Source organism: Protopterus annectens, chromosome 13.part0, assembly GCF_019279795.1.
Source record: "Protopterus annectens isolate FY-2018-M chromosome 13.part0, PAN1.0, whole genome shotgun sequence".
Classification (NCBI taxonomy): domain Eukaryota; kingdom Metazoa; phylum Chordata; order Ceratodontiformes; family Protopteridae; genus Protopterus; species Protopterus annectens.
The window spans coordinates 549,617,641-549,645,058 of NC_056747.1; the positions used below are offsets into that span (position 1 = coordinate 549,617,641).

Here is a 27,418-nt window from a genome sequence, read left to right on the forward strand (position 1 = left end):
ATATTATAGACCAGTAACTTGCCTTCCGACAATATATAAACTGTACACAGGAATTAATGCCAACAGAGTTTGTAGTCACTTAGAAGAAAACTCAATTATGGCAGTAGAACAAAAGGGTAATAAAAGAATCATATGGAACAAAGGATCGTTTGTTATTAAATAAAGTCATAGTGGAGAACTGTAAAAAGGGGAAGAATGTAAGCATGGCTTGGACTGACTACAAAAAAGCATTTGATAGTTTCCCACATTCATGGATAAAAGAGTGGTTAAAAATGTTACACCCCTACACTGATCAACTACCTTACAGTGACCATGAAACAGTGGCAGACCACTTTGCAATTAAGCCATGATAAAGGACAAATTATTATCCCAGGGTTAAAATTCAAAGGGGGATATTCCAGGGGAACTCTGTCACCTCTGCTATTCTGTCTTGCCCTTAACCCATTAAGCTGTTTACGTAACAGCTTAGGCCGTGGCTGTAATTTGTCTCATAGAAAACAAAGTGTAAAGACTTCTCATCTTCTGTTTGTCAATGATTTAAAACTGTATAGCTGTTCAGATGAGGAACCGAAAGCATAACTGCAAGTTAATTCTTTTTCAGATTATATAAGAATGTCATTTGGTCTTGATAAATGTGCCAAAAGCAACCTTTAAAGCAGAAAACTGCAACACCAGGAAAACATCATTTTGGGAGAAAAATGTGATATAAAAGAACTTTAGCAAGAAGGAGTGTATAAATATTTGGAAATTGATGAAGGATCAATAGTAAAATATGAGCAAATTTGAATAAAACTTAGTAAGGGATACTTTAGAATACTTAAATTAAACCTGAAAACAGCATTGACATCTAGGAAAAAAAATCCAGGCTATAAACCAATTTGCTCTTCCTGTCCTCACTTATAGTATTGGAGTGATTGACTGGACCCAAAACGTGTTGGATAGATTAAATAGGAAAACAAGGATGCTTCATGCTCACCAAATGATTTATAAAAATCAGTGCATACTAAGATTATGTATTCCTAGTACCAAAGCATCAAGGCACAATTGTGCAGTATTTAATACCACTACAGTTGGCAAATCAAAGTGAACAGCAGTATAATATCAACAAAGAACAAAAGTGCATAGAACGTTGCAAGCCTTCCGCTATTTAAGGCCTGTAAGGTTCCGTCCCTGCAGAAACTGGTCAGTAAAAACGCAGCCATCACTCCTGCAGATACTGGCCAGTCAAATTTGAGCGCACTAATCCCTCACTGGAGCCCAAGCTTGGGTAGCTGTCGCTGGGAAGCCTCTGGTGTCAAAGGCTGGAACACAGCAGACCCTGTCCTAGGAAGCCGATTTAAGTCCTTGTAATGTGATGAATCAGCAAGAACCCAGGTGGAAAAGGGCTGTGTAGTCTTCACCTCCTCCTCTGTACTTGTCTTGTATTCAGATTAGCCCAACTCCTAAACAGCATAATGTTTTACCTTTAGAATGAGTCAGTAGGGCCATGGTCAGAAATGGAAAGAAGGTTTACGCTTCTGCCACTCTGGCCTTAAGGGCATTGAATTATTAAACCCAAATGATAAGGCATCTGTTTTCTTTTCTGTGCGAGTTAAATAAGACTTTGACAAACCTTAAGGTTACTGAAACTAAACAGATATTAATATAGTAGAAGCAGCACACAGGTTACAGAACGAAACAAGGCTGTTTATATCTAGTATCTCAATGTAGAAAAGATATCACGTTGACTCGGTTGTCAGCAGCAATCTTTTATTCCAAAAATCAGCAAGCGCATTCCATTCACCCTTGTGGGCTTCATCAGACCTTTAAAAACTAACCTAAAGTGTACCATTATATAGACGTCACCACTTAAAAAAGCCGCAAAACTTAAGACACCACTATTAAAACTTTTAAAGAGCCAGTATCTCACTAAATCAATACTGGTGCATAGTATATAACTTTCAGTATACAGCCTTGTTTCGTTCCGTAACCTGTGTGCTGCTTCTACAATATTAATACTATTGACGAAGGTAAACAGAATGTTCACTGACTGGGAGTGTATTTGTTTTATTTTTATAAACAAAGATATTGTTATGGTGGGTCAGGCTACTCAACTGGCCACACATACCATCAAGTGTAGCTGTGGTGCAGTGAAAGCTTCTTCCAGGGCAGCTGCTGCTAGAGCTGTAATCAGAAGATTTGCATGCCTTCATTCCCTGTCCCTCCCTGAGGATATCAAAGCTGGGCTTCGTGATCAATCGAAAAAAGTTGGCCTTGACCCTCCCCCCCCAGTACAGGATCTAGTGTTTATCGGTTGCAGGCTGGACGACTGTTCATATGCTAACCTTTCTCCCACAAGAGAAGGTAAAAATCCTCTACATGTACTTTTAGTCAATCTTGTTCTGCAAGAGAAATTCTAAGGAATCTGTGGTTCAGAAGAGCTTCTGTCCCTATGTTTCCCTATGCCAAACTTCACATAAGAAAGATCCAGTGGTACCAGAGTCTCTGGTCTCATTGCTTTCAGTTAGACACTGCTTCCATTACTTCCTTTTCTGAAGAGAGGATTAAACTGGTAGATGTCTCACACATGAGATGAATCCCGAACTACCACTCAAACCAGTTGTTCCCACTCATGGACAGGTTCTGAAACAGTTCAGGGTCAGTGAACACCCAAACAAGAAAGGAACACATCAGTGTAAAAGAAATGAGGGCACTAATTTAGGCTGTAGAGGTGTTTTCCCACTCGTGGCAGCCAGGTTGTTGAATTTACACACAACAGTCATGGTATATAAATTAAAAAGGGGGGTAGGCAGTGTCTTACCAACTCTGCAGACTGGCACTTCTGGTGTGGAAACGAGCTGAAAAGTGAATCGGTCTCCCACAAGCAGTTGTCCTAGTACAGTGTTCTGGCTGATTCTCTAAGCAGTTCTGTGGAAGACCCTCATGAATGGATGCTGACCAGGGAGGTCTTCACAGACATAGTCCACAGATTGAGTATTCCTCAGATCTGTTTGCTCCATTCACAACAAATGCTCAGGCTGTTTTGTTCCAGAATCCCTTGCCTCCAGGCTTGAATAAATGATGCCACGTCTTCCTCATAGGAGGGGAAGTTTGTCTTCCCTTTACTACCCCTAATCCAGAAGGTTCTGTTAAAGGTCCATAGGGGCAGACTGACAAATCTTGCTGGCAACTTGCTTTAGGCATAGGCAGTATTTGTTTCCCCATCATGATCTGCCCAGTTACCCTACAGAGTGGACTTTCTCACACAGGAAAGGGATTTTCTGATGCATGCTAGCTTGCTAGCCCTCAACTTGAGATTGTTGATAGAATTTTAATTCCTTTCAGGCAACAATTTTCTGAGGATGTGCTCCTGGTTCTCCAGGAGGCTAGAACCTTAAGATTTTTGTATATCCAAATGGAAACTATTTCCAATTAAGTGTCGTAAAAAAGAGTCCTGTTCAAACTGGGATTCCAACTATACTCTTATGTGTTTGTTCTCTTAAGAGGTGGTCTGTCAAGGCACACCTTTCTGCATATGTATGCTCATTGATACCTCTTGCGCTCTTGAACTGAGTGAAGCAGCTTCTCATGGACATGCTTCTTTTGAACCCACCTAGGAGGGCTATTCCCCTACCCTCCTTGGAACATTAACTTTGTTTTGAAAAAGCTTACCTAGCCACCTTTCAGACGATTGGCATTTTTAAAATGTTGTACTTGTAACCCTTACTTCTGCCACAAGAGTTTCAGAGCTCCAAACCTTAATGGCCTCACTTTCCTTCAATGTTTTTCATAAAAATATGGCATCTCTTGGGGTCAAACCTTCTTTTATGGCTAAAGTGGTCAATGAGTTCTCTCTCTCATGTTATTAATCTGCCTAGTTTATTCCAAACCCTCAAAACAAGGGAGAAGGACTTCTGAACTCCCTGGATGTGCGCGGGTAACTCATTTGTTTGGACAAGACAAAATACATTGGGAAGACAAGACCAGATGTTTGGTTTTCTGGAAACTAGGTTCGGTAATCTGTCTGCAAGGAAACGGTTGCCAACTGAATTTCAAAATCAGTTTCGTTTTGTTATTCTCATCATGGCAAATCCTTATACCTTCTGTTTAAGGGACATTCCACTAGAGCATTTTCTTCCTCTGGAACCTTTTACAAAGGAAATTATTCTTGGGCTATTTAAGAGGCAGCCACCTGTTCATCTGTGCACTCTTTCACAGAACACCACAGGGTAGATGTTTTCTGTAGTTCTAGACTTCTTATACTAGATTTGTGCGATCTGGACCAACTGACAGCTCCATTGTTCCTAGTCCATCCTCACTTTGTAAATGTTAAGGTTTGGGAATCGCCCCCAGTAGTATTGGAATACCTCAGTAGTGATCTAAAGAATGCCATAGTACAGATGTATAAGAACTAACCATAACAGTAGATGTCTTGCTTATCAATGTTGCAGTATTACTTCTCTCCACCTTGTCCCTTTTTCTAATCTAATGTTTATCTTATGAATGCCTGGGGACTGAGGAAGAACCACTTCCATGCTTCCCTTCTCTTAGCTGACCTTAATCTTTTGCTAGATATTTTCCTCTGTTGTCTCCAGCTCCCCTGGCTTAGCAATAGTCTGAGAATATTTTGCTCATACATCGGCTTATGTACCCTTGCACCTACAGACTTGGGTCATACTTCGGACATATGGCTATATGGACGGTTTTCTAGCTTTGGTACCCTGGCCGGATATCAGGTTACCTTGGCAAGAAAACCCAATAATATTGGAATACTGCAAAAGTGATCAGTAGGACAATGTGCTGTTTTGGTAACTTCTTACACAACTGTATGTACTTTCTTACTGCAGTCTGTAAAAGGAAGAATCTGTAGTTCATACATATACCTAATGCCATCAGTCTGGCTTTCAGAGTGAATACAAGTATCCTAGTGGAGAACTCTTTGTCAGACACCAGTCACTAAAAGAGTGCTATTTAAATAAAAAAAAAATGTCTGTGCCCTTTGGGCTGCCATAGAATCTGCAGCATTGTTTATATGTCTCACCCAAAGTAGAATATGTGAAGAGACATTGGGGGTGGGGCAGGGTTGACATATCAACGGAATACAAAGGCCGTCCTAGACTTGAAGGTATCTACTCTGGTGAGGTAGTTTCACAGCCCTCATTCCAGAATTCTGCCTGGGCTGAGGTTTCTAGTGATGCCTCTCTGGATATTACTTTTCTTGGATAAATCACGTCTTCTCAAGCAGAACTTGTGAAGACATCAGTCAGTCCAGATGCCTCTTAGACCTCATTTCCTTATTTGTATATTTAAATAACTGAGGATGTTGTACACTCCGATTTTGTTTGGCAGGACTTCCCTGGCTTGCCTTCTTGCTACAATATGTGCTGGGTTTGCCATCCCCCTGGGACCCCTTGCAAGACTGGTTTAGACCATGTATTAATGTATTGCCTTTAATAACTTGTAACACATCTCAGATCAGCCATTAATGTTGGGGGGGGGGGGGTACCAAGCCAGAAAAATAGAGGGGAACACACAGACACACATGCACAGACAGACACACACCAGTGATGCTGATTCTTATCAGACTCTTGTGCTGATCAAATACTTTCCTCATTTACTTGTCTCTCCTCTGCATGTTTTCTATTTTGGGGGTACTCTTAATTAAAGGAAGGATTTCTTCAGGTGGAAAGATAGAGTGGATTTTGCAATCCTGCTTTGATTAACTACTGTCACAATTACAGTTGATTTACTCTGCATACTTTTTAATTATGGATGATTGATTGTGCTTGATTACTTCTGTCAGAACTAAGCAGTCTGCCTTTTTTTTCTCTAACAACTTCTGTCATATCCATTGTTGTGTCATGGTTTCCATTCTGTCATCATGATCTGACTCCTCTAGTCTGCCTTGATAAATGGCCCATATGTTAATAGTTCATAAGGTTTTACAGGTGCCTTGAAATACCACTTGCTTTCATATTGGATTGTTGTTACTTGTTTTGAAGTTAATGGCTAACTGTAGTTTAATTTTGTTTAAAAAGTGTACCTTGTTCTTTTCCAAATCACACTTGCCTTCTCTGAGGCAGAGTTATGTAAAAGAGTAGCTGAAAAAAATATTTAACAAGTGTTAGCCATCACGAAGTGCATACAGAATATTAGCTATTGAACTGGTGGTAGTTTGAAAAGTGTTTGTAAATGCAGATCCTCAGTTGTCATAGCTGGAATATTTCTAAGTTTTGTGACCCCATCAATGTGAAGACATACTGCTGGATTGTGACATTTGAAATTGCAAATTACACTTTTAACTACTGGCTGACTGGGAAGAGCCCTCAACTCACTAATTACTGTGTGAATAACATAGCTTTAGGTAGTTATCATTTTATTATGCAGTGCTTCTGCAGAGAGAGATTGTTTTCATAGATTTATACTAGGTTAAAACCACCAGGGTCTTTACAAGTGTAGCCATGCAACCCAACCCAGTTTTGTCCCAGAGTTACTTGAATACCTACATGGTGGGGTATGTTAGTAAAGAGGTAGCTTAGGCTTGTGTGGGGGTATGTTCGTTAGGGATTAATTTCCTTACTGTCATCCTCTGTCCAGCAGAGTTATGGAAGCTAGACTGGAGGTGAATTTGTAATTACCCATCCAATGACCAAGGTTTTTTTTTTAATAGTATTAGGGATGAACTCTGCTTCACATAGATAGGGAGCTTATTCCATAGCGTGGGATCCTGAGATAAATGGACCATGCTGGAGAAACTGATGTATGTTTCAGGCAAAGTTCAGGTCATTGGCTCTAGTGTTTCTGATGCTGTTTGTTTTGTAGATGTGCAAGAGATCTGTCAGAGCTGGATAACTTGTAGGAGGCAGAGTACAGAGATGGGGCCTTAAGATGATCTGTGTAGGACAGGATGTTCATACCCTGGATTCTCATGGTGAGGAACTTTTGAGGGTGTCTCAGCTGTTGCAAGTGCATGGTTAGGTACATGCCAAAGGAGGCATTGTAGTCAACGATGCATCTGATAATTGCTGGGTAGAGTAGTACTATAATTTTCTTGGACCTGGATGCCATAAACTTGGTTATGAGTTAGGAGACCTAGAATAATTTCCTTACCATCTTGGCTACGTGTTGATCGAAGGCCAGATTGTCTACATATGCTCCCAGATCCCTAACTGTTCAGGTCAAATCTTAAGGTCGTTTTTTCGCTGGAGTAATTAGTCTGGGCAGACGATTTCCCAAAGGGCATTGTAATGCATTTCTGTGTGTTGAGATCTAATCCATGGCTTTAGCACTAAGCTTTTTTTTGTGTTAGATCCCTGTATGAGATGTTGCAGTCATGGGTGAATATCTGATAGCTTGGTGGGCTATAGGCCTTTGATATTCTACTTGACCTCCGAGAAGTAGATGGCAAATAGGAACCCTAGGATACTCTGCTGGAAGACCAGTCTCCTGGTGGAGGTGGTCTCACAGCTCCTGATTTCTTGGATTCTATCTGTAAACCAGCCAGCAGTCCAGCGAGTTATGTAGGGATTTATGTCTAGTTATGAGAGTTTGCCAACGATACCAAAGTGGGTTGTTGTACTAAGTGCCTTATCCAGGTCAAGGTAGGTGGTATGCACAATTTTCCCTCATCCATAACCTTTGTGACCCTCTTGAAGTCTACCAGGGTGAGTAGGCAAGATCTTCCCTTAAAGCCAAACTGGGATGGGTCCCGTGTCTGTAGGTTGCCATTTTCCTTGATCATTTCAATGATAATTCATTCGGTGATATGTTAGACTGTCAGACTGATGGGTTGGTTGATGGTCTACTCTTATGAAGAGGTTTGACAGTTGCAGTCCTTCATTCATCTGGCACGTAAATTCTTTTGAGGCTGTAGTTGAGTGCCTCAAGTTAGGTCGTGTTTTAGGATATTTAGGAGGCAACCAGTGATTTCAGGGCCATTGAAGCATTGACTTTGGCCTTAGCGAGTGCCACCAGAACCTGCTTCCTGTTGATAGTTTGGGGGAAAAGAGATGCTAGAAGGGATTTCACAGGTGGTGGTGGGGAGGAGTGGGGGGTAGTTAGAGTTAAATGTGTTAGCCCGTAGATTCACTGTGTCACCCTAGTCAGTGAAGATTGTGCCATTTACCACTAGTTCTGCATGCTGCAGAGTGTTGCCTTTAAGGTTCTTGACTTAGCTGAAGAAGGCCTTGTGATTACCTGAAGGGCTGTCCTGACCTCATAATTGGTCTTATTGGACTTTTAGACCTCTTAGCTTTTTGTTTAGTTGAATCAGAGAACTCTGTCTCAGAGAGTTGCTCTTTTTGATTTTGGATATGGCCTTTTTCTTTTGTTGTATATTATGTTAAGATAAGATTCCACCAGTGGGAACTGTTTTTTGATGTTAGATCTGGGCTTACTTCTGGTAGGTTCACAACGTCAATGCAGCCATTTACTTGTTTGTACAGGGCTTCTGTAAGTTCTGTGAATGTAGCTGTGTTCTTGGGGTTTGGGGGATCTGTGAATTTTGACACTGTCGCTTAATAGGATGTAGTTTGCTTTAGAATAGTTCCTGTTACAGGTTTAGTTGGGTTTTCCAGGTTTATTTTTATTTTGAGAGAGATGGGAGGGGGAGTAGTAGGTCCAGTATGTTTGATCCTCCATTTGGAGTGATCCAGGCTGTTTGTGTTGATAAAGTCGAGGAAACATGCCTGTAAGTTGGAAGTGTATGTTTTCCAGTCTGTAGAGGTATAGTTAGTCTCCTATGAATAGGATGTTCAGTTGGATGGTGAGCACCAATAACCAGAAAAAGGTTGTATTCGTAAAAATAACTAAAAAGCTTTTCAGAACCACCTCCAAATGATCCAACCATTAGGACAACCCAACCCGGAGAACACCCAAGTGTGGGTGGTGAGCATTTCTAGGTTGAGTTTGTAAGCTTTGTGGGTTATACAGCATGACCTTTAGCTATCCAGGACATGGTAGAGAACTTTGGCCATGGACACTTGGATGTGTGTGAACTCTAGGGTATCTTCCTGTTTAACCAGTCTGGAGTTGTATTTGTTACTAATTTAGATCGAGACACCTCTACCCCCCACATTTAGCTCCTGTGTGTGCTGCAGTTGGTCTAAATATGTGGAAATGTGCTAGAGTGCTTTCTGCAGCTGTAAACCTAGTCTGGGTAACAGCACAGATAACTAGGGTGTGGAGTTTCTTGATGTCCTTCAAGGATGCATCTGCAGTCCTAACATATGGGTTGTCCTGCCTCAGGCAGCCCTTCGGTCGGCCGGATTCCAAAGTCTGGGTCTGGCCTCAGCTGATGTCGCACTTCACCCGACGTCACCGCTGCTGGGGTATAAAGGCATCAGCCGACGCCATTTTCCTCAGTCTTTCTTGCCGCGTAGTGCCCGAAGCAGAAGCTGTTCGCAAGTGCCGGTCGGTCAGATCCAGAGATTCCTACTACCGAAGACTTCTAAAAAGCTAAGTACCCCGTTGGGGACTCTTTCTTGCCTCAGCCGATGTCAAAGTAAATAATTGTTTAACTTGTGGGAAACAAATACCTCATAAGGATTTCCACTCTTACTGCCTTCCTTGCTTAGGCCCAGACCACAACGTATCAGCTTGTCTAGCCTGTGCTTCCTTCAACCGACGGATGCTTAGACGTCAGTCGGAGTTTGCAGAGGAGTTTTTTGGTCCCGCTTTTGCATACAAAATGCTGTCGGAGACTCCGACTACACAATTGGCTAAAAAGCGCAAGGAAAAGGACCGACACTCACGGTCCGCGGTTTCGGCTGAAACCACAGTTAGGCCAACCGCGAGTGTCTCGGTTTCGGCTGAAAACAGAGTCCTCGGTTCTTCCTTTGACCGAAAGCATGCCTCCGATAGCCGAGTCCTCACAGAGCTTGGCTGAATCTGCTACCAAATTTACTGCTACAGAAGCAGGCACCCAGGATTTGTCAGACACTATTCCTTTAGACATATCTACCCCTGCACGTGGGGCTGCTAGACCCCCTGCTTCTATGTCTATCAAGGCTTTTTCCAGGGCCAAAGCAGCTAAATCTTCTAAGGCCTTACCTGGTGAAACTCCCTCACATAGGCCTACCTCTAGTTCCCAAATACTCAGCCTGGCTGAGGATCTCATTTCTTTGATCAGGGGATCCCAACCTCACCCAGACAGGGCCTCTCAGCCTCCTCCAGATAAGAGGCCCAGGACTGAACCCCCGGAACCTGTCTCTACAGACTATTCCTCGGATGACTCAGACATTTCAGACCATCAGGAAGGCCCATATTCTCCTTATGAGGATTCAGATGCAGAAGACTCCATTCCTTCTGCGTCTCCTCCTGAAGAATTTTCTTTTGGGGAAACCTTACATGCTATGAGGGAACACTTCCAATGGCAGGGCCAGGATTTTTCAGATTCAAGGAAAAGGCTAAGGACTTTTTTACACTTACCACAGCATAGGCCTTTAGCAATTCCTCCAGTACTAACAGTTGTTGATGATGCATATAATGATGCCTGTACTGCCCCTGATTCTCTTCCTCCGGCCCCTGCCAAGCCTGACAGATATTACAGGGTCCCGGACACACACTACCATTTGTATAAGTCTCCTGTGGCAGACCCTGAAACCATTTCACAGGGCCCTAAAGGTGTGGCAGCTGCCTCTGCCAAAAACCCTCTTCCCTCTGAAAGGGAATCTAGAGCATTAGAGAGATGGGGTAAAAAGGTTTATACTTCTGCTACTCTTTCGGCCAGGGCCTTAGACTGTCAGTTTCACATGATTCAGTATCAGGAATTTTTGTTAGACCAGCTAAATAAAAAACTGTCCTCTCCTGAACCTATAGACCGCAAGTCCCTTCAGGATTTGGTACATAACTCTCAGCAGGTCAGTAATCATTTCTTAAAATGTGGCTATGATGCACTGGAGGCTTCCTTTAGATCAGCTATGACTGGAACAGTGATTCGAAGGCATGCCTGGTTAAAAGAACAATCCTTGCCAGACCATGTTAAGTCAAAACTCCTAGATGCTCCCATGGAGAAACAAAGTTTGTTTGGCTCCCCTGCACAGGAGGTTCTAAAGAAGGTGGAAGAAAAAGCAAAATCTGTCCAAACAGTCAAGGATTTCTTACAGGTCCAACCTCCGAGGTTTAGCAGAAATTGGCCTTCGAAGAATTGGTCCTTTCCAGACAACTCCAGAGCACAGAGGCGCAGAAATAGACGCCCAAGAGGCAGAGGTCAATCTAGGGGTGCCTACAGGGGACGTCAGTGACAACCTACCAACCAGAGAAGTACTGCCACAGATTCAACTACAACCACTTCCACAGAGCAGACACAATGACTTGGCTCTGCTTCCGCCTACCAGGGAACAACTGGAAGCACCCTTGGGCGGAAAGCTAGCCTTATTTTCCGACAACTGGCATTACATTACAGGAGACAAATGGACCTTACAAACAATAGACAAGGGCTACAGGTTTCACTTCCACACTCTACCAAAAAGAGAGGAATGCCAAACCTACCACCAAGCCAAAAAACAGACGCTCTAAGACAAATCAACAACTTACTAAGGATGAGAGCTATAGAAAAGGTACCACCTATGGAACAAGGCCAAGGATTTTACTCCAGGCTTTTCCTTGTACCAAGAAAAGAAAATCAATGGAGACCTATTCTCGACTTGTCCGCACTGAACACATACCTCATTGTTCCAAAATTCAAAATGCTGACCCTCCAGCAACTTCTTCCCATGCTGGGCAAGGAGTCTTGGCTGGTGACTCTAGATCTCAAGGAGGCATACCTGCACGTCCCTATACGACCAGATTGCAGAAGACACCTCAGATTTCTTGCAGGATCAGAGCATTATCAATTCTCAGCATTGCCCTTTGGCTTATCTACTGCGCCCAGAGTATTCACGAAATGCCTGGCATCAGTAATTGCTCATTGCAGGCTTCAGGGAATTCAAATTTACCCATACCTGGACGACTGCCTAATACAAGCGGACAACAAGGCAAAATTAACAAAAGATTTGGAAAATGTCATACAACTGTTGCAAGCCTTGGGATACACAGTCAACATGCAAAAGTCAAGACTAGTACCATCCCAGAGGATAACATTCTTGGGTGCAGAACTGGATACATCAACTCAGATGGCTTTTCTCACAGAAGAAAAACAAAAGCAACTACCAGTCTACTTCATGACATTAACAACACAAACTCAGCTTACTGCAAGGAAAGTCCTGCAAGCCCTGGGTTACATGGCATCCTGCATAATATTGATTCCGCATGCCAGGCTGCATATGAGAAAGTTACAATGGTACCTAAGGAATGTATGGTCTCAACACAAGAACAGTCTGGAAGCCCAGATTCCAATAATTCCATGCCTGAAGCAAGAATTCCTGTGGTGGGCTCAGGCCTGTCAGTTGAACAGAGGATTGCCTTTCCACAAACCTCATCCAAGCCAGACCATCACCACGGACGCCTCAGACCTAGGCTGGGGGGCACACATGGTGGACAAGTGTATACAAGGCCTATGGACCCAAGACCAGCTGAATCTACACATAAATCTAAAGGAGATGCTGGCAGTGAAACATGCGATCCAGGCATTCAGACCACTCCTTCAACAAGGTCATCTGCTGATGACGGACAATACCACAGTCATGTGGTACATCAACAAACAGGGAGGTACACACTCATATCCTCTATGCCAGATGGCAATGGACCTGTGGAATGTAGCCCTGAATCTCAACATCCAACTTCAGGCCAGATTTGTACCAGGAAAAGAAAATTCACTAGCAGACACCTTAAGCAGAACTACCATGGATGCTGCATCCAGATATCTTCAAAGCCATAACAAAGAAATGGGGACTACCAGAGATAGACCTGTTCGCCTCCCCACACAACCACCAATTGAAGAAATTCTGCACAAGAGCATACCACCCACTTGCTTGGAGGGTGGATTCCCTTTCCTTCAGCTGGAAAAACCTGACAGCATATGCATTCCCACCTCTTCCTTTGATGTACAAAGTCCTACTGAAGATCAGAGAGGATCAGCCAAGGGTAATCCTGATAGCTCCAGACTGTCCGAGGCAACATTGGTACCCGCTACTGAGAAGCATGTCTCGGACACACGCATGGCCTCTACCTCTATCTCCATTACTTCTAACACAGAACAACTACAAGATCCTACATCCAAACTTGAAAACACTGCAGCTAGCTGCTTGGAATATTGCATAAAACAAAATAACCCAGATTTATCTCAGAGGGTTAAGGACATTATCCTGGAGGCACGCAGACCCTCCACAAGGAAAACTTATTCAGCCAAGTGGAAAAGATACCTCATTTGGAGTACAGCAAAGGGAGAAAATGTCTCATTGGCAAACATAGCACACATTCTGGAATACTTAGCAGAACTGTTCCACAATGGCCTGTCCTACTCCTCCATTAAGATTCATGCATCAGCAATTTCAGCAGAATACAACATGGATCCTCCTGTCTTCTCTCATTCTCTACTCAGGCAATTCTTGAGAGGAATCAAAAATGTAAAACCTCCAAGGAAACCACCTTTACCTACATGGGATCTCAACTTTGTGCTGGAAAAGTTAACACTTCCCCCTTTTGAACCAGCAGCAACAGCAGAATTACAGTTCTTGTCTTGGAAAACTGCTTTCCTGCTAGCAATCACTTCAGCAAGAAGGGTATCTGAGTTACAGGCATTAATGGCAGTACAACCCTTCCTTATCTTCCATCAGGATAGAATCTCTCTGAGAACTAACCCTACCTTTATGCCAAAAGTGGTCTCCAGAGTATCATTGAACCCAAGCGATTCATTTACCTAAATTCTTCCCCAACCCACAGAACAGGGGGGAAAGACTGTTACATACCTTGGATGTGCACAGACAATTACGCTACTATCTGGACAGAACGAAGACCAACAGAAGAACTGACCAGCTTCTGGTAGCATATGCAACAGGAATGCAAGGAAAAGCAATTTCAAAACAGACAATCTCAAAATGGATAGGAAATTGCATTCGATTTTGTTACTCTTTTCATGGAAAGACAACTCCTGAAAATATCAGACCTCATTCCACAAGAGCTACAGCCACCACTACCGCTTTCCTACGAGGAGTGGCTACCAAAGACATTTTAGAAGCTGCTACTTGGAGCTCCGTGCATACATTTGCCAAGCATTATAATCTTCCCTTATACTCTAGATCCCGAGCAGGTTTTGCAACTGCTGTTTTGCAAGGGATCTTAACTACACCATCTTTATCTTAGTGCCTCCTCCCCCAGTTTGGCTATGGTATTCTACCCATATGTTAGGACTGCAGATGCATCCTTGAAGGACATAGTACAGTTTTGTACCTACCATAAATGTAGATGTCCGATAGGTATGCATCTGCAGTCAGGATTACCCACCCTCTTCCCCACTGGGGTATTCCTAGGGTATCTACCCCTCTTTTAGCTAGCTGGGGGAATCTATTATGGTGTATTTGTTTGTATATCTCTCTCTCTCTATATATATATCTATATATATATATATATATATATATATATATATATATATATATATATATATATATATATTTGTATATCGTTTGCTCTCTACTGTTTGGAATTATTTCATCTGGGGCAAGAAACACTGAGGAAAATGGTGTCGGCTGATGCCTTTATACCCCAGCAGCGGTGACGTCGGGTGAAGTGCGACATCAGCCGAGGCCAGACCCAGACTTTGGAATCCGGCCGACCGAAGGGCTGCCTGAGGCAGGACAACCCCATATGTTAGGACTGCAGATGCATACCTATCGGACATCTACATTTATGGTAGGTACAAAACTGTACTTTTAGGCTCCTAGTGTTAAACAGTAATACCTTAAGATTGCTCTGAGTTTGTGTTTTTTTTTTTTTTTTTTTTTTTTTTTTTTTTGCTATGTTGGTAGTCATGTCATATTGACATTTCCTAAAAAAGGCTTGAATCTAAGGGGTGGATAAAGTCATAGATTTTGTTTGCAAATCTGAACATTGTGCCCTCCTTTCATTGACATCTGTTTGTGAGAGTGATCTCTAGGTATGACCCTGCCCGCTGTGTGTTACCCTCCCTCCTTTTTTTTTTGTACTTTGAAGTGGTGCATATTGTATTTGAAAAGTAAATGATAGACTTTCATTTGCATGGGACTGTTTAACCATCTTCAAAAAAGATTGAAGTTTAACATCACAGTCTTTAGTGTGTGTGCATGCAGTCTTGAGCAACATGACATTATACTTTTGATTTTTTGCATTTCATGTTAAAAGAAGATTGATTTGATATCGGTAGTAAATTAGGGAGAGACCAGTTCAAATGACTTGAATATGGACAGTTTTGCAGTTTGTAAGAGGCATATTGTCAGTGTTCTTACCTGTGTGTACTAGTGTGGAATACAAGATAAGTTTACTTTGGCCTGCCAACTCCAGGTTGCAGCAGTACATTATTGTATTACACTGCTCCACTTTAAACTGTTTGTCAGTCTGATTTGCCTCTAAAAGGAGGCTTTCTAGTTATAGTTAATTTTTGTAAAATTAACTTGACAAGCTAAGTTTTGTGTGTAATATGGAAAGCATACATTTACTAATTTGGTTACTGATATAAGCAGCATAGTGCTTGTAAAATGCATAATGTAAAATAAAAATGCCTACAGAAATATTTAGAAAATTAGCACTATTCTTTTTAGAAAGTGAAACAAACAGTACAAAGGATAGTAAGCTTAAGTGTTACATACCACTGAGTAATACATTCAGTAATGGAATTCAACAGAAATAACTTGATTTCATATAGTTATATGTACGTAAAACTTGGGTAGTTAAATATCAAATTGAACACTTTCAAAACCTAATGAAATACATAGATATGGAAGCCGTAACTGCCTTTTTCAACCTGTTTGTAACAACCTTAGTAACACTGTCATAAATAATTCTGTGATTGCACCCCCAACCCACACACACACACACACACACACACTCAAGAATTGTACTGGTGGGGACTTCTAGAAAGGAAGTCTTTATCACAATTATGCTTTTGCATAGGCGTACCTAGAAGTTATTTACCTATTAAGGCACTAAAAAACTATTTTGATCTGAAAGAACACCTAAATTAAAGATCCATAGAATCTGTTTGCTCTTACATCTCCTAAATCTGTCTTGTCTTTGTGTAAAATATATGTTAAAATAAAATTCATTAAAGTCTATTAATTGTGCCAGTTTTGTCCAAATATGATTGGCTTCTTAATAATGAGATTAAAAGCTGTAATACTAAATATCATTATATTACATCTAATTTATGCTTATCAGTAATGCGTACCTTACCCCAACCAACAAAGCTTCATATTAGCATCTGTTTTCTGGCAACTGTGCAGCATGTGGATTATCTAGTATAGACATGTCATATATTTTTGAATTGGTATGGACACTCTTACAATAAAGGATTCCTAAATGTTTTCATGATCTATCCTCCATGTTGTGGCAAGTTGCTATCCTGTACATACCACTCCCATTACATTAAAGCATTGGAATTAAGGTCCTTCATTGTTTTTGTACTAGTTAAGTTTTGTATAATTAAAATTTGATTTAACTTGCATTTCTTAACTGACCTGAGTTTATTCACTTGACTCCTAAATATTATTGGGCTTTTAAAGTAATCTAAACACAAGACCGAATTTCACAAATTGATCAAAGCTTGGACAAAACATATTAAATATTTTATCTTAATATTTACTCATCTATGCTTGCTCATAGTTCCTGTACTCTTTACAAGCTTTTTCTTTATTAGTTTAAAAAAAATAAAAACTTGATCCTAACTTTTTAAGGTAGAATCCCCAAAGTGAAAAGACAGATTTATAGATGTATATTTAGCGACATACAATGGGATATTTCACTTGTAAATAGTATAAGTAGTTGCTGTTTTTCTGATTCATATTATAATGTGTTTAGTAGTTCTGATACTAAAATGTTTTTTTCTGTTGTTTTACTTGCTTTTATAGTTAGTTGTCCAGTAGAACATTTTGGAAAAGAAAAGTTTGTAAGCATAAGAGCAGTGAAGTTTCAGTTTGCCAAGTATAGTAGTGTTTCTCATTGGTATGCCAAAGCATGAGGTGGAGTTTCCATATCCGTGGAACGTTAATGTACAGCTGTGGTGGATTTTTATTTATTAACCAGGTGGGTCAACAACCTAGGATGACTGTCTTAATTGAACTGGTGTGTGTGTGTGTGTGTTTTATATATATATATGTATATGTGTGTGTGTGTGTATATATATATATATATATATATATATATATATATATATATATATATATTATATATATATATGTGTGTGTGTGTGTATATATATATATATACACACACACACACACACACGTATACATACCTACATATACATATATGCGTATCTGTGTGCTTCAGAAGTTAAAAAAAAAATGTCAAACTGTAAATGATCAATGTCATCCGATCAGAGTGCAAAGTATCTTTTTAAAAAAGATGTGAACTTTGCAAGGGGCAAGTCCCCTGCACCCCCCACCCCATGGTAGTTGTATATACTAAGTCAGAAATAGCACAACAGTGAGGAAATGCAAATTCACATACCCTGTTGTACCACTACCTATCCTAAAGCAATGCCAGCATTCTGCATTTGTGTAACTATTGCTTCTTCCGGCATTGCAGACATTCAGTATTTTGAACTTTAAACCAAATTATTGGTTTGTATACATCGAATGTGTGTGTGCATCTACATGCTGTTTGTTGGAATGCAGTCTAGTGTTTAACACTGAAAGACTGCATCTTAAATGAAGGAGAAGAGGATTCATTCCTTTCATATTGGTAGTGAATGGTGCTGAGATAAAATTGATGTTGCCAAGATTGGGTGATAGTGATGAAGAAATTTGCCCTTTTCCCCCACTGTTCAGTTTTGGAATTTGTTTATAGTTGAGATGTAAGGGCAAGCAGAAACACTTGTCTTTTATTAATATTAAAATTCCGTAGTTTGCATGCAGCATATTGGCTTAATTTGTCATTTTTGGTACAGATTCATATCTGTGTGTGTGTGTGTGTGTATATGTATGTGTGTGTGTGTGTGTATGTATGTATATATATATATATATATATATATATATATGTATATATATATATGTATATGTATGTGTGTATATATATATATATATATGTATATGTATGTATGTGTGTGTGTATATATATATATATATATATATATATATATATACATATGTTTATGTGTGTGTATATATATATATATATACATATATATATATATATATGTATATATACACATATACATAGAGAGAGAGAGAGAAGTATTGTACAGTAGCAACTGTATAATGTTTAAGTGCAGCTGAAATTTGAACAAATGCACTGATTTAAAAACAGTTCAGTTTTAATAATGGTTATGTCCTGTTTTTTAGTACTGAATTTATATTTGTTCACGACAGATTTAGTATATTGTTTTGTTTGGCAGCACTTGCATTTTGCCTTTACACTGTAAGTGCATGAAAGGCTATTTCATCTATTTGTGGTTTGAAAACAGTAAGTGTTTATTTTATAGTTTTTTATTTTTTTAAATATTCAGCCTTGGCTATTAAACTGCTGCCTTAGTTGCACGAGCTTATGTATAATTCTGATGCAGAAGATGTAATGTATTTTTCCAGGTGGTTCTCGAGGCCCTAGAGGAGGAGGAGGAGGAGGAGGAGGAGGAAGGGAAGATGACTTTGATGGCCCAGGAGGTAACGTTCTTAAATTCCCACATGTGCTGCAGGGTTTTCTGCCTCCCCTGGCCAGCATCTGTAGGGGAAAAATATTTGTACACAAAAATCTTTCCTATGCTTTCCATCAAACCTCCTCTTTCTTGAGCTGTGATAATAGCTGATCTCTCATCTTATTGGAACAGCTATAACTGCTGCTTTTATTCCTGCTTTTTCGGGTAATGCTAGTAAAATACATTCTGAAGTAAATTAAGAATATTTGTTAACACTGTATGGAGGGGGAATGCTGGTTCCAGACCTGCTACTGAAGTCTAATTGATAAATGTGTTTTTACATTTTTGCTTGATTGCAGACATTTGACTGATGGAAATATCGTTTTTTGTTGCATTATTCTTTAAAATGTGTACAAGTGCTACAGTTCTAATAGTTGTTGGAGAGGTGAATTGTTGCTTTTAGTTCTCACTGATTTCTAGACTTGGGATAAAACACTTCTAAAAAGATTTTTGTCCTGCTGTAGATGTCCTTTGCTGTAGCAAAATTCCAGCTGTGCAACATAGTCTTCTTTTCATTCAGTTGTCGTGGATTCCTTTCTTGGCTTTGTTGGTATTTCTAATAACTTCTGGAGTTTTTAGAATAAAATTTGGGAATATGTTTAACAACCATATTGTGATGTCGTTTTCTAATTTCTCTGCTTTTTTTCTGTCTGCTCGTGTATGTGTATTGTATTCTAAATTTGGCATCTATTCCTAAACATACTTGGATTTTGTGTGTTTTCTTTCCTTACAGGTTTCCGAGATGACGATGGCTTTTTAGGAGGTAGGAGTCGAGCTGGAGGTGGCCGCCCTGGTGGGGACAGGCTAGGAGACAGACGAGGAGGCGGAGGAGGAGGTGGTGGTGGTGGTGGTGGTGGAGCTGGAATGGGACGTTTTAGAGATGGACCTCCACCTCGTGGGCCTTCAAGCGACTTCAGAGAACCATCAGAAGGTACAGTACCTCCTCTGCTTAAGTTAGTCACCAGTTGTCACTATTCTAATTAGCAGCCCATTGATTTAGGAATAGAGTGCCAGAGTTTGAATAGTGACTTATGTATATAAAAAAATAGATTTGGCATAAGAGGACTGGCCAAGAGATGAGGGATTAAGTTGCGAGTGCAGCTGCAACCTTGGTGGGGAGTGGAATGTAGTGTTGCACTGGTTCATAGGTTCATACTAGGCTATCTGCCCTGGGGCAATTATAAGCCTAGCCCGATTCTGTATGGCTTACGCCACCCCTTGATTTGAGTATACTGTGCCCTTTTTAAGGTTTAGTTTACTGTGCCTCTGTCTAATAGTGACACGGGAGTAATCCCTGGGACAAACCTACGATTCCCCCATCCACCTATCGAGATTCTTCTTGAAGAGATTCAGTGAGGTGCTCTGCCTCACATGAACTGGAATTCTATTCCAGAGCGAAGGGAGCCTCTGGGTTATGAACCTGTCCCTCCAGCAAGTTCTATTTATTTCTGTGCTGAGGTTCAAGTCCCTTGAGCATGTGGCTTTAAGGGATTTAGATTTACTGAGGTGGAGCATGTCCATTAATTCTGGATTTGACATAGCTTTGTATGTCAGGCATAGATCGCCTCGAAGTAGGCGGTATGCAACTGAGTAGAGCTGGAGTTTTTTTAACCGAGTAGCGTATGGCATCTGTTTGAGACCCTTGATCCTCTTGGTGAGATACTTTTGGGGTCTCTCTAATTGCTGCAGGTGTCGGGTAAGCTGCATCCCAAAAGGGGCGTTGTATTCTATGATGGGCCTGATGGATGAATAAAGGGGCACGATTTCCTCTCTTGATCTAGATGTGAAACCCTTCGTGATGAGGTGGGCTATGTAGAAGGTCTTTCTAACCACTTTGGCAATGTGATTTTCAAAGGAGAGATTGCTATCAACTTGGGTCCCCAGGTCCCTAATAACTTTCTCTGTACTTAATGGGTTTCCGCCCATGTGGTAATTTGTGGGCACATTTTTTTTGCCAAAGGGTATGACTATACATTTTTTGGCATTTAGCTTTAAACCATGGCGCTGGCACCAGTTATCTGTCTCTGTGAGACCTTTTTGAAGGATGTTTGTGTCAGCTGGAGAGTCGATTATGGCGTCCAGTTTGCAGTCGTCTGCAAACTTGGTGAGCCATAGTCCTCCCACGTTTGCCTGTACCTCGGAAAAGTATATACCGAACAAGAGTGGTCCCAGGACAGAACCCTGTGGGACGCCACTTGTGACCGGTTTCGAGTCTGACATGGCTCCAGCAACTCTCACTCTGTGGGTTCTGTCTTTGAGCCAGTTTGCGACCCATCTTGTGACATAGGGGTTTATATTTAAGCTGGATAGCTTATCTATGATGCCCGAGAGGGGTATTGTGTCAAATGCCTTTGCAAGGTCCAGATAGGCTGTGTGGACTACCTTCCCTTCATCTATGGCTTTGGTGACTGTTTCAAAGAAGTCAACCATGTTCAAAAGGCAGGATCTGCCCTTGACAAAGCCGAACTGGGTAGGATCTAGTGTCTGTAGGTCCCCAATGTCTTTGTTTATGAGCTCCATGATGATCCTCTCCATAGCCTTGCAGACTAAGCTAGTCAGGCTTATGGGGCGATAGTTTCCAGGGTCCGTAGAGGCTCCACCTTTGTGGAGTGGGACCACTGTTGCTGTACGCCATTCTGTGGGCACATATCCTGTAGTGAGGCTGAGATTGTATAGCTGTTTTATTTGAGGGATTAGTTCCTCTTGGAGTTCATGTAGGACGCAACCTGGGACGCCATCTGGTCCCATGGAAGCAGTGTTTTTTGCTTTGTAGTGGGCAGCCTTCACCTGAGCATCAGAGATGTTTGGGAGGCAGCCCTCTGCCGGGATAGATACTTGCTCTTTTGGGGGTGGAGAAGTTTGCACTGAACCTGTCTGCCAGGATATTGGCGATGTCTGTGGGTTCACTGTATTTTTTGTCGTTTAGAATCAACTCAGAACAAGTCTGGGAGTTGCATCCCAGGTTCCTAACATAACTGAAAAAAGCCTTATGATTGTCTTTGGTGTCCTGTGCAATTTTTCTCTCGAAGCTGGCCTTGTAGGATTTTATGAGGGATCGTAATTTTTTGCTAGTACTGATCAGAGATGCCTTCCCTATTAGGGATTTTGCTCTATCATGTAGTAGCTTCCTCCTTCTGTTGTACAGTTTATTTATGGCAGGGGTCCACCAGACTGTGGACGCCTGCCTTTGGATGATTGGGTCTTGGTTTTGTTTGGGATAGCATGATCCATGCATTCTTGGAGATGTCCGTAGAATGCGTTTATGTAGGATTCTGCAGTTTGGGCCGTAGTTTCCACTGGCCCTGGGGCCGTGAAGGATTCCACTTCGGTTTTGAGAAGTGAGAAGTTCGCTTTTGAGAAGTTTTTCACTGTGGTTTTCTGAGCTGGGGGTGGGGTCGGGAAGTGGACATCCAGTGAAATTAATTTATGGTCTGATCTTACCAATGAGGGATATACCTCTGGTGTGGAGCATAGAGTCCCCATGTTGGTAATGATCAGGTCTAGTATGTTGTCCCCTCTTGTGGGAGTGGCGACTAGTTGTTCCATAGCATTTGAGTTTATAATTTCCAGGAACCTTTGGACTAAGGTGCTGGGGCTTGAGTAGTGCTCCCAGTCAATGTTTGGGCAGTTGAAGTCGCCCAGTTTAATGGTGTTCGGAGAGATCTTCATGTTCTCCAATGTTTTCAGGAAAGCCGAGTGGGATTCCTGACTTTGAGAGGGTGGTCTGTAGGATGCTATAAACTGAAAAGCAGTCTTGCCCACTGTTAGTTGCACATGGATGGTCTCCGATACTTCATGCAATGCCACTAACCTGGAGGTGTGGATATCCTTGATAAATATTTTATTTATTTTACATTTGTTGACCGGGCTAGTCTAGCTGGATACATGTCCATTTTCAGTAGAGGCCCGAGGAGTTAAGCTCCAGAGTTAAGAAGTACATTTACTATATTACAAGAAAGTAAGGGAAAACAATATGCAAGGGGTTTTTTGTTTGAGGGGGAGGTTAAAAGGGAGAGTGTGTAGGATAAAGGATGAAAGGGAATTGTCTGAAGGCATAGAGTGTTAGTCAGGATTAATGCAGGGGCACATCCATTGAGATTTGAGGTGGAGTTTAATTTTCTTTTTGAAGAGAGATTTTGAGGGAATAGTGGTAAGTTCAGAGGGGAGCAGATTCCAATGTTTTCCAACAGTGTTGGAAAAGAGGGAATCACCAGCTTTGTTGTTTGATTTGTCAATATTTCCAAGAAGTTTGTGTGTGTATGGAAACTCCCCCTCCTTTTGTGGTTCGGTCCGGGTTTTGGGGTCAAAAAGCATGATATGAGGTATAGCCTGGTAGTGCTGGGGTGCTCTCTGGAGCCTTGAACCAGGTTTCTGTCACTGCACAGATATCGATGTTCTCCATACTGAGGAGAGCTTCGAGTACGTGCATCTTGAGGTTAAGACTTCTGGCGTTAAGCAGCATTACCCTTAGTTTCTTGTTCCTTGTGCTGTCTATGGGGGTGGGTTTGACTTTTGAGCCTTGCCTAAAAAAGGCACTATGGGGGTGGCAAGAGCCTTTGCCAATATACGAAAGCCCAGTGGTGACAGGTGCAAGCCGTCCCTAGCAAAGCAACGTGGCTTGTCGAGCATGTCATCCCAGGCTGACCGACACTGGATCCCCTTTGAATGACACCAAAATTTTAGCCAATTGTTAAAATCGATCATTTTGTCTTTGTACTGTGGCATCATTCTAGGTGAGGGTAAGATGCTGCTCAAGGTCAGGGTCATACCAGCCTGGGCTACATGATCAGAGAGCTCCTCTGTCTCTTTTCATGTAGTCCAGGGAGGTATGTCTCAGGTCATTCACACCAGCATGTACAATGACTGAGTCATATTTGTATTTGCTTTGGAGTGACCCGAGTGCTTGCATTATGTGGCGGATCCTAGCACCCAACAGGCAGCTCACCGTGACCTTCTCTTTATTCAGCCTGGTGAGCGGGACATCAGTGTGTCTGACAATAGAGTCACCTATTACAAGAGTATCAGGTGTGTTATTCAGCCTTAAGGGCTGTGGCTGCTTGGCACACTGACTTTGTGGGCTGTGTGTTGTGCGTGTTTTGTTTTGAGGTAGCGTTTGCATGGATGTCTGCTTTGGAGGTCTCTGTTGCTTAGGTAGATTTTTATTTAGAGCCTCCGAGTATGTTTTTGTATATTTATGTGTTTGGTTCGCTGATGTGGTGGGACTATGTGATACTGGAATTGTGTTGTGTGAGGTTACCTTCTCCTCCTGACTGGTTACACCAGTTTTGAGATGAGAGAGCTCAGCCTCCAGTTTGGCTAAGTAGTTGCATCTCTCACACATATTTGAACCTGTTTGGAGGAGGAGAGGGTTGTCCGTGTACATGAGACAGTTGTAACATTGCCTCAAAATTCCCAGATTCACCAGCTGGACTGGAGAGGAAACCATTGACTGACTTTTGGACATGCTAGAGTAATATAGGGAAACTGAATTTAAGACGGACCAATAGAGGACAAGGGTAATCGTAGAGAGTATAAGAGTAAGTAGTGCTTATGGTTTAATAGTGCTAACTTGTAGGATTACATAATTGGACCAGTGAAGGGCCTTAGAATGAGAATATGGTGTTTAAATTGAGAGATAGAGCAGTTCTAAGGGAAAAAGTGAAGAGCAGACTTTGTGGAGCCAGGAATAGTTTAAACCCAATTAGGCGGCGCTGCCCGCTGTTGCGCTATGCACAAAAACGCGCAAAACTGCGCAAAAGAGGGTTTTAAGAGAGGAAGATGAAGGAGTTAGGAATTGACCCAAAATGGCCAATAAAACTACAGTTTCAAGTCAGTAACCACTCCCACAGGGGCAGGCAGGCTGCTCAATGTTTTTCACTGCCACTGATCAACAGAGAGACTTCCCTTTAGCCCAAGCAAAAAATGGCCTCCAAGAAACTTACAAACAGTTCAAGAACAGCAAGCCTGTAACTGAACTTTTTTAAATCTCAGAAAAGTGGGAAAAAGGCAAGATTTTTTTTTGTTTTTTTTTTCAGAGATAGCAGAGGTTCACAAGTATCAACAAGTTATAACAGTGCAGTAAATGACCCCACACAAGAGTGCTAGGCCAAAGACAGATAGCTTCTGCTTTGGTACATACTGGGCATATTGTGATCTGATGAGCTGTCATCCATTGTCATACCATCTCTGTTCTCCTTCTGTTGATCTTGATGTCAATACTTTGTGTTCCATTTTATTTTATTCCTGTGTGAGGTGACTTGATTTTATGCAGACTTCACTTAAAGTCTTTGCTCTGCTTCTCTTAAATGTCTCGTAATGGATAATGCTAATTGTATTTTTTATTGTGATGTATGTGTGTGTTATTTTTGTAATGTGGCTCCCAGGCTATATGATGTTTATGTAGTACTGAATAAACTCGTAATCCTGTAGGATACATATGAATTTTCTTGCTGAATATTCAATCTAATGTTGAGAAGACTCATTGATGGGTCAGTGCTGGATTTCATCTTCACCAGTTACTGATCATCCAATACTTGAAAGACCCATATTTTGAGGATATCTGTGCACTTGTTATGACTTGCACTGTGGTATAAGTGCCAGATATTTAAGTGCATGCATCATTTGGGTTATGCTAGTGATTAGATTTTTCTATCACAGGTGAGCACAGGATTATGTCCTGAGTGTTGTTTGACTCCCTCACATTCAGACTCTAGTGAGGAGGTAATGGGTCCTGAGATTAACTGTTGATACAGGGGACCCTTTAGTCCACTCCCACTCCTTTCCCACTTCCCCTCTAGACCATCTCTCCTTTGGACTTTTAGACTAATGAGGAGCACCATCTCTTTTATCTGCCCATGAATATCTTGTGGAGTTTCTGTGAAAGAAGATCGTTGAACCTTGACCATTCTCCTATGGAGCCTCTTATAAATGGGGCTGTCTGGGCAGCAAGGAGGTACCCTGACTGCCTGTACAGTATGCCGTTTACATGTTTCTCCTTAATGGGTAGAGTAATTAACTAAGCATACTATTGCTCAACCCTTTGTGATCTCTCTGGTCCTGCATAGCTCCTGAAGACTAAAGTGCTTTATCACATTGCTGCCTGACTTTGAATTTAAACTTTTTGATTGATATGGTAAGGTAGTTATATCTTTGCCATATTGAAGCTTAGAACCCTCAGGCACTCTTATTAACTCTTCCTGTCCCTCTCCCACTTGGTAAGGAAGACTAGAAACTCTTTAGGACTGTGTTGTGGAATCTGTGCTTTTACAATAGGCCATCTTGTTTCCTGAACACATTTTGACAATGTGGTTGCTCTACCTATGGCCACAGGCAGGGCAGTGTGGTTGAGTTTTTTTTCTCCTTGTTGACCCTGGATGCAAATTTCTTGAAGTGTTCTTTTACCAGCCTACTCTGGAACTAGCTTTATTATGTTCATTTGTAAACTGGGTTCAGGAGTGATGCTCCAAGTCAAACATCAGAGAAGTGGGTATCTTGAGAGAGTGAAACCATGGACTACAGAATGAAGCTTGTTTGCAGTTCATAGCCTTAATTTTTTCCATCAAACTGCCACTACCGTGCATTCTAGGAGTCTAGCTGATGTTCTTCGTGTTTCACTGTTGCAGTCATTACATTTGGGTAATCTGCTGGCAGGGTTGCTCTCAGTCGGCCTGAATAAACAAAGTCTTGTGTCCTGCGTCGGTTGCTGTCTCCTCTTCCATGACGTCAGGTCGTCAGGGGTATATAACATGCAGCCAACGCTATTTTGATCAGTCTTTCTAGCCGTGCGGTGCCCGAAGCAGAAACAGTTCGCAAGTGCCGGTCGGCCGACTCCTGAAATTTTCATTTTCGAGTTTCAGAACCGAAGTCTTCAAACTAAAGCTAAGTACCCCGTTGGGGAAACTTTTTCTTGCTCCTTACCGATGTCAGTAAAAGTTAATAATTGTATTACTTGTGGGAAGCAAATACCTCATAAGGATTTTCATTTGTACTGTATTCCTTGCCTAGGCCCTGACCACAACGTGCCTTGCTGTCGGTTTTGTGCTAAATTTAACCAATGCACTATTAAGCGTCTGTATATTTTTGCTTCTAAATACTTTGGCTCAAGATTTAACTGTCCTGAAATGTCGTCGGTTAGCAGTCCGACTACTGGAATTCACAAAAAAACGCAAAGAAAAAGACAGACCGTCGAGGTCCAAAACCGATGAAGCTTCTCCTAAGCCAGTCACCGGTTCGCCTGTACTCAGGAGCTTTCGCAGCCCCTGATGCCCGCTACTTTTGATTCGCAGTCCTCTACCGAGACCCATTCGGAGTCCGGTATGCCGCGAGATTCTTCAAGTATTGAACCCGCGGATGTCTCTCCCTTGGATGGGTCCAGAGCCGCTGAGCAGGCTCCGGCTTCTGAGGGTGTTTTCAGGCCTAAAGATTTGTATATTAAACCGACGCCATCATCAAAAACAAGGCCAAAACCAACTTCTATGTCTAGAAAACTGACGCATGAGCCACGTGTTCAGGCCCCTATGCCTAAAAATCGAATGATCAAAATGGCTGAGGATTTAATTACCTTGCTCAGTGGTTCCCAACCCCCTCCTGCTAAGAGGCCTAGGCAAGGCACTGATTATGCATCTTCAGATCAGGTTTCCATTTCTTCTGATATCTCTTCTGATAAGGAATTTTCTATTC

At 41.7% G+C, this 27,418-nt stretch overlaps 1 protein-coding gene across 3 annotated transcripts in view; it reads left to right on the top strand.

Moving 5' to 3' along the window:
• The window catches only part of EIF4H (eukaryotic translation initiation factor 4H), a 602,524-nt gene that overhangs the window by 545,210 nt on the left and 29,896 nt on the right, over positions 1–27,418 (top strand). For 2 of the 3 annotated variants that reach the window (XM_044054199.1, XM_044054200.1), the window contains one exon: positions 19,473–19,670. In XM_044054199.1, coding sequence (XP_043910134.1) covers positions 19,473–19,670 — 198 coding nt within the window. Of the gene's footprint in view, positions 1–18,632; positions 18,708–19,472; positions 19,671–27,418 lie in introns of all 3 variants that reach the window. The other variant, XM_044054198.1, reaches the window with a different exon arrangement.